Source organism: Triticum aestivum, chromosome 2D (genome assembly GCF_018294505.1).
Source record: "Triticum aestivum cultivar Chinese Spring chromosome 2D, IWGSC CS RefSeq v2.1, whole genome shotgun sequence".
Classification (NCBI taxonomy): domain Eukaryota; kingdom Viridiplantae; phylum Streptophyta; class Magnoliopsida; order Poales; family Poaceae; genus Triticum; species Triticum aestivum.
Window position 1 is genome coordinate 547,584,483 of NC_057799.1, and position 6,697 is coordinate 547,591,179.

Below are 6,697 nucleotides of genomic sequence, written 5' to 3' on the forward strand. Positions count from 1 at the left end.
GCTTTGCTTCTCCTGAGGAGATGCAGCATGGTTGGAACAAAGCCGTGGTGATCCCCCGTTAACGATACCGATAATACGGTCTGACACACGGGAAGATTGTTTACATCGTCCAAGAAGCTAGTATACCCCTCCATTCCCTGAAAAACAGTAATCGGAAGCACAAAAACGAATCATCAAAATCAAAGGACCAATTGACACGCATCGTTTGATCAAACAATCCATGGATTCATAGGTACAGAAGCCAATTAACTGGACGTACAATGAGGGCAGACAATCTCAGCTCGTCGACCGCATCGAACCGCCGCGCCCTCGGGGGCGCCACCGCGTTTAGGTACAGCTGCGTGATGTCCAGCCGCCGGAGACGACGAGGCACGTCGTCGGCGAAGTGGTGCCGGTGCAGGCGCTGGACCTTGGCCTCGGCGAGCCTCGGGGCCGAGATGTGAGCGTGGTGGAGGAAAGACGCGACGAGCACCTCGAGCATGGGGGCGGCGACCCCGAGCCGCTGGGCGCACCCGGCCCCGAACTCTAGGCGCCTGAGAGAGGCGGAGCGGATGGAGACGTCCGAGCAGGCCACGAGGCTAACGCGCAGGGTGAGGTCCGTCAGGCGCGGGCACATGGACGACACGAACGCCCCGAGCTCCCGCCCGTCCATGGCGGCCGACTGTATCGTCAGCACGGTGAGCGCCGCGAACGAGGCCGCCGGCCGGAGCCGGAGCACGAACGCCCCCGCGAGGGAGAGCGCGATCTCCGTCGCCCTCCCGCACGGGGGCAGTTCGACCTCCTGTCCGTGGCCGTGGGTGATGGTGATGGGCTCTGAGCGGGGCAGGGCGAGGGACAGCGTGCCGGCGACGCGCTCCGAGGCGACGCGCAGCCACGAGGAGACGCGGCGAGCTTCGATTCGGCAGAGCCTGACGTCGGGCACGGCGATGGTGAGCGCGGCGACGTCGACGTTGGAGGCGGAGTAGGCGGCGAGGGCGCCTTCCACGGCGCGCAGGAAGGAGCTCGGCGGCCGGCCCGCCACGTGGAGCTCGTCGATGACGAGCTCGGGGATGCTGGTCCAGACGTGGCGCCAGCGGCGGGAGAGGATGCCGGTCCGCGCGGCGGCGGGGAGCGAACGGAGGCGGAGGAGGATGTCGCGCAGGAGGTCGTCGGAGAGGCCGCTGATGCGATCGTCGCTCCCAGCCTCCTCCATGCTCGCACCCCGGAGTATGTTTTTAGATGGATGTGCGCAGAGGTTGATTAGGGATAATAATAGATTATGTGATTAAGTCATGTAAATCACATGATGTAATCCTTTTTAGTCATGGTCTTTTTTTTCTTCTGTAGTAGATTTTTTTTGACATCATCTTCTGTAGTAGACATTGTTGGCCGCCGGTGAAGGTGGCAGCGAGGTTCTCGGCCACTCCTTTGTTTGGGGCAAGGGCTATGGACTCCGAGGCAGCGCCTCAGGCAGACATGACGGTGTCCACCAGACGGCGGGTGACGTGCGCTGGTGCCGGGGGTCACCCCCCGGCTATGCGGGCGGCGATGAGTGTGGGTTGTGGTGCGTAGGGTACCCCGCGTTCCTTCGGTGCTAGATCTGAAGACGACATCTTCGATCTGTGCTGCTCTCTCCATCCATCGGGCTTGGCCGGATCAAGCGGATAGCTAGGGGAATAGGGAGGTATGGATAAGGGGAATACCTTGGCCGGCGGTGGCGACCACGACGCCGACAACGCTTTGGACACATTTCCCTCCTTGAAGGCGACGTCGAGGGAGAAGGGGGATATCTACCTCGACGTCCCCGCTGCTTCTCATCATTGCCATGGAACCATTGCAGCGGCTCCTATCGATGGCTGCAGAGCGTAACATTCTATCACCATTGAGATCTCGGATTGCCCGCTTCCGATCCAGCTTCTACGCTGACGACGCGGCTCTTTTCATCAACCCCACCATGGATGATTTTCTTGCTGTTCAAGCCATTCTCAAGATCTTTGGTAATGCTTCTGGTCTGTCCACTAATATTAGCAAAACGGTGGCATACCCCATTGCCTGTCATGGAATGGAGCTGGATCCCATGCTGGTTGTTTTTGGTGGGATACAAGGGGCTCTCCCATGTAAATATCTGGGACTGCCTCTAGGTGTCAAGAAGCCCAGGAGGGCCGAGGTGCAGCCGGTGCTGGACAAGATGGCGGGAAAGCTAGCGCCTAGGAAAGGCAGTTTGCTAAACAGGATGGGGAGGCTGGTTTACATCAACTCAGTGGTCACTAGCACTGCCATTTTCTTCCTAACAGCTTTCCAACCGGATAAATGGTTCATTAGAAAGGTGGACAAACTCAGAAGGAATTTCCTATGGGAAATTGAAGAAAGAGCGGCTGGAGGCAAGTGTCTTGTAAACTGGAAGCGGGCCTGCTCCCCCAAGGTTGTTGGTGGTTTAGGTATCAAGAACATCGAGTGTTTCAGCCGGGCCTTGCGCTTGAGATGGGAATGGTTCAGATGGGATGACGCCGATCGACCGTGGAAAGGATCTCCTACCCCGTGCGACGCCATTGATAGACAGCTGTTCTCGAGCTGCTCCTCTATTCAGTTGGGTGATGGTCGACTTGCGCTGTTCTGGATGGACAGATGGATGCATGGGGAGGCCCCTTATTTGATTGCACCGGAGATTTTCAAGTTGGCGCGGTTCAAGAAAATTACTGTAAAAGAGACTTTCACAAACGGCCGATGGATGCAAGGTCTGCAAAGAATGAACAACGATGAGCAGCTAGCACAATTTGTCAGAATTTGGGAGGAGGTTCAGCTGGTGAGCCTGTCGGAAGCAAAAGATGTGATCAGGTGGCTAACGGCTCCTACTTTGCGTGCTCTGCGTATGGCATTCAGTTTGCGATCAGGATCGAGCAGCCGGATCTTGAGAGAATATGGAGATGCAAGATGGAGGGGAAGATCAAATTTTACGTTTGGTTACTCCTGCAGAACAGGAATTGGACGGCGGATCGACTGCTAGCGCGGAATTGACCGCATAATGAGCGGTGCAAGTTGTGTGATCAAGAGCCTGAATCTGCAATGCATTTGACGCTGGGGTGCTCTTTCGCAAAGGAGATATGGTTCCACTTCCAGGGATCAAACAGCAGGATGTGGCGTATTGCGTCTTCGGCTAGCTCGATTACAGATTGGTGGAGAGAGCTATGCTCCGAGCGCGGGCCGACGAACACGGTGCAGGAGGATATCACGTTGGCGGCCTACATCGCCTGGCACCTATGGAACGAGCGCAACAGGAGGATCTTTCAGCAGAAGGAATTGACTGTGTTCATGTTGGCTGATTTAATCAACGATAATGTAAAATTATACAAAGAGGCTACTGGGCAGGGTCAGGTTATTACGTAAAGCCTGCCCTGGGAGTAACACCGAGTGTTCTTGGGCAGTCCCTATCCTATCCGGGGCCTGTCCCAGAAGGATGTTGTAATGTCTGATTTTTTCCTCTCTTCTACTATAATGCAAAAGCAGAGCTCCTGCTATTCCCGTCAAGAAGGCGACGTCGAGGTAGATATCCCCCTTCTCCCTCCCGTGCACCAAGGTGAAAACCCTCAATCCTTGGAATCGGGCGGCGACGGCACTCGACGTCATCACCTCCTTGGAGGTAGTGTTTTCGGTATGTGTGGGTGTGTGCCAGTGTGTGGGAAGTTGCTTGTTCCGTGTGCTTCTGGTGGAGGTGTTTTTCATTTCTAGTGGTGACGCGCCTCCGTGGAGGTTTGGTTTCCTCCTCGACTCGTCGTGTTCTTCTTCGTGCGGTCCATTTTGTTCGACAGGTCAATGCTCTTGACATTGACCGAGAGGGGAATAGGGAACACTCTACGGTGACAATGATGCAATGGTGATGATGAGCGATCGTGGTCTCGGCGGCTCCGACCCATCCTAATGGCTTTGTTGCTCAATTCTTCGACCATGCCTTCTTTGGGCGATCTCATTCCTAAAGCTTCGACATGATCCGTGATGTGGGTGATGGCATTAGTCCGTGGGTAGTCTTCTTGGTAAGGTGGTTGCGGGCAACATTTTGTTTATTTGTCAGCTAGACCATTGTTCGTGGGCGACCGTTCTAACTTACCGATGGTGCGGCGCCCTTCAATCAGAGGGTGAAAGGGCATGTGTGCCTTCTTTCAGAGGTGGATGCGAATGGCAATGTGATGCTGCATTATAGCGTTTTGCTTCTTTGTTTGTGGTCCGTTATCTTCTATACTGTTGGGGTTGCGTCCTCATTTTTCTTTTTCTTTTTCTTCTGTTTGCAAGTTGGTGTTTCACGTAAACCTAGTTGATTGACGACTTTGTTTATTTAAAGCCGGACTCATCTCAAGCCTTTTTGTTCTAAAAAGTACTTTGGTACGATGCTGTCGCAATGTTTGTGAAATAACCAATGAAGAGGAAAAACATGAATTAAAAGAAAATTTTAAGCAATCGAAACGGGCATAAATAAAGCAGGTCCCGCGCACACCGCAGCAAGTGGCTCTTCTATTCATTCGAGACATGATACCAAGAGCAAAGAGGTACGAGGCAGTTCCAACATTATTCATATACGGAACAGTATTAGTAAACTAGACTGGTGATGGTATCTTCATCGATCGCATATTCTGGCTTCAGATCAGGAGGCCCCGCGGTGCAGGTGATGCGCTACTTCTTGTGAGGCAGGAGCAAGCTGGTGAGGGCGTCGCGAGTCAGCATTGCAGCCCTTAGCAGCTTCAGAACCTGCCAACAAGGAGAGCAACTCTGAAATAACCAAGAACAAATGGCTAGTTTTCATGAGTGACGGTCAACTACATTTCAGGCATGATCTGTTTAACATTTGTGGGGTTAATTACCTGGGCTTTGTCGAGAGTGAGATCTTTCTCCACAAGCTTCTCCTTCGGAATCCTAGCTGCGCTCATGACTTGCAGAGTGTTGGTCATGGTGAAATCGAGGACGCGCAGGTCACTCGTCACCAGGAACTTTCTGAGCCCTCCCTTGACATATGCTGTGCTGACAATTCCTATGCCTTGGAACTTCGGGTTCGATTCCGTGACAGTTACCTCCGTAGGGTACCTGCAACTGCAACCGGTTCGGCCGTATGCAACTTTAACTGCACGACAGTTGAAGCATGTGAAGGCCAGACTTCTTGGGCTCATCTCTTCTGTTTGTAGTACATTGCTGCTGCAACCAAAGAAGGGTGCCAACTTGGGAGCTAGAAGTACCGTTTGGCATTCTTGTTTCATCCATGTTCTTGCGCTCTCGTCAATATTTCTATAAAGACCATCGATGGACCCGTTTTGTGACCATTGACCGTATGTCTTGATTATGGATCCAAGTGGAACGCAAAGCAACCCGAAGAGAAGATCAAGAAAATCCCCTCCGACTTCGGCATACAACACCGATGCCTTGTCCTTCGTATGGACGAGCGTTATTTCGACTGCGCTGAGCACGGGCTTACTATCCTCACTGGCTTCTTTGGGAAACAGATTTTCAGGTAACTGATCCAAATATTTTGTCAGTGGGACTGAGAGGCAGACGTCAAAACATAGTGCAGTCAAGGGTTGCTTGGAGATCAGTACGTTCTTAAGCAACCTAATTATCTGCAAGAAAAATGACGGTATACCAATGAATTCTTGCATTTTGTAGAGATGAATAGATCAGAAGTTTTCTCGCAAAAAAAAGAAACATAAAATGAGAAGGAGTTTTTTTTTCTTTCGCGGGGGATAAAATGAGAAGGAGTTAGAGAGAGAGACTAACTTTCTTGGCATTCAGTTCAAGAATTTTCTCCTCAAGCTTGGCTTGATCTTGTAGCCCAAACCTGTCGAGCAGGGAAAAGACAAGTCTTGTAGAAGCAGGAGCCACATGGAGATCATCAGTGACGATGTACTTCGGACCATGTTTGACAAACACCCCATCCCCATAGTCTCGAACAGCAGCAAGAAGATGCGGTGGACATTTCCAGAAGCTTGACGAGCAGCCATGTTTGCAACCAGGTGGTACAGAGCTAAACTGCCTGTGTGGTGCGCAAGTGTAAAATCCACTTTGATTGGTATCGTCAAATTTTACCTTGAGCCGATCCAAGTGGAATGCCGCAGCATTGACAGGACTAAGAAGCATGGCCTTGCATTCCATGGTTTGGAAGTGATCTTGATTGAGACTCTCCACACTCCTGTACAGTTCATCAAGGCACCCTATCTGAGACTGCTTGCCAAGAAGACGAACGATCGTGCCGAGAGGCAGCGTGAGGAAGCTGAAGAGGACGTCGACGAACTCCTTGTCGGATTCTGCGAACAGCACCCTTTTCTTCTCCTTGTCGACGAACATCTTCACAGCTACTGTTGGTCCGCCATCGCTCGACATGGTCGATCAAAAGTATGTTTTATTTGTGGATGTTGTAGGTTCTATCTCCTGAGCCAGATGGATCTTTAAGTACTCCACAGCCTCAAGGCTTGGCTGCGTTGCGTGGCATCGGTAACAGCACAATTAAATGGCTGGGTGGAATTTGAAGCGGCTAAATTGAAGGCTTTGTGCGAAGAGTCTCTATGGTGTCGATCTTTTCATTTCCCAAGAGGATGATAATACTTGGATTATTTCTCCTCGGAAAGTTGCATGGGCCTTTCCCATGGATGGAAGGCGTATGGGCAGTATGGCCGTACCTAGCTCAGCTTACATGGCGATCGTGGGAAGTGGATTTTGTCTACGAAACTACGGGGCGGACGAC

General features: G+C 52.1%; 2 protein-coding genes across 2 annotated transcripts in view; both read right to left on the bottom strand.

Moving 5' to 3' along the window:
- LOC123055908 (putative FBD-associated F-box protein At5g50270) overlaps positions 1–1,368 on the bottom strand; it is a 2,561-nt gene extending 1,193 nt beyond the window's left edge. The window contains exons 1-2 of the mRNA XM_044479720.1: positions 260–1,368; positions 3–137 (exon numbers count right to left, since the gene is read on the bottom strand). Coding sequence (XP_044335655.1) covers positions 3–137; positions 260–1,192 — 1,068 coding nt within the window. The 5' untranslated portion in view covers positions 1,193–1,368. The remainder of the gene's footprint in view (positions 1–2; positions 138–259) is intronic.
- Positions 1,369–4,641: 3,273 nt separating this feature from the next.
- On the bottom strand, positions 4,642–6,336 carry LOC123055909 (uncharacterized). Its single transcript, XM_044479721.1, has 3 exons — positions 5,734–6,336; positions 4,830–5,576; positions 4,642–4,716 (listed from the first exon to the last, which is right to left on the bottom strand). Exons 1-3 carry the CDS (start codon positions 6,334–6,336, stop codon positions 4,642–4,644), a joined length of 1,425 nt encoding a protein of 474 aa, XP_044335656.1.
- Positions 6,337–6,697: the final 361 nt, after the last annotated feature.

Coding starts and splice junctions, on each gene's coding strand:
- LOC123055909 (XM_044479721.1), bottom strand. CDS start 6,336: ATGTCGAGCGATGGCGGACCAACAGTAGCTGTGAAGATGTTCGTCGAC. Junction 5,577..5,733: donor TTGAACTGAATGCCAAGAAA/GTTAGTCTCTCT, acceptor TTTTTCTTGCAG/ATAATTAGGTTGCTTAAGAA. Junction 4,717..4,829: donor TCACTCTCGACAAAGCCCAG/GTAATTAACCCC, acceptor CCTTGTTGGCAG/GTTCTGAAGCTGCTAAGGGC.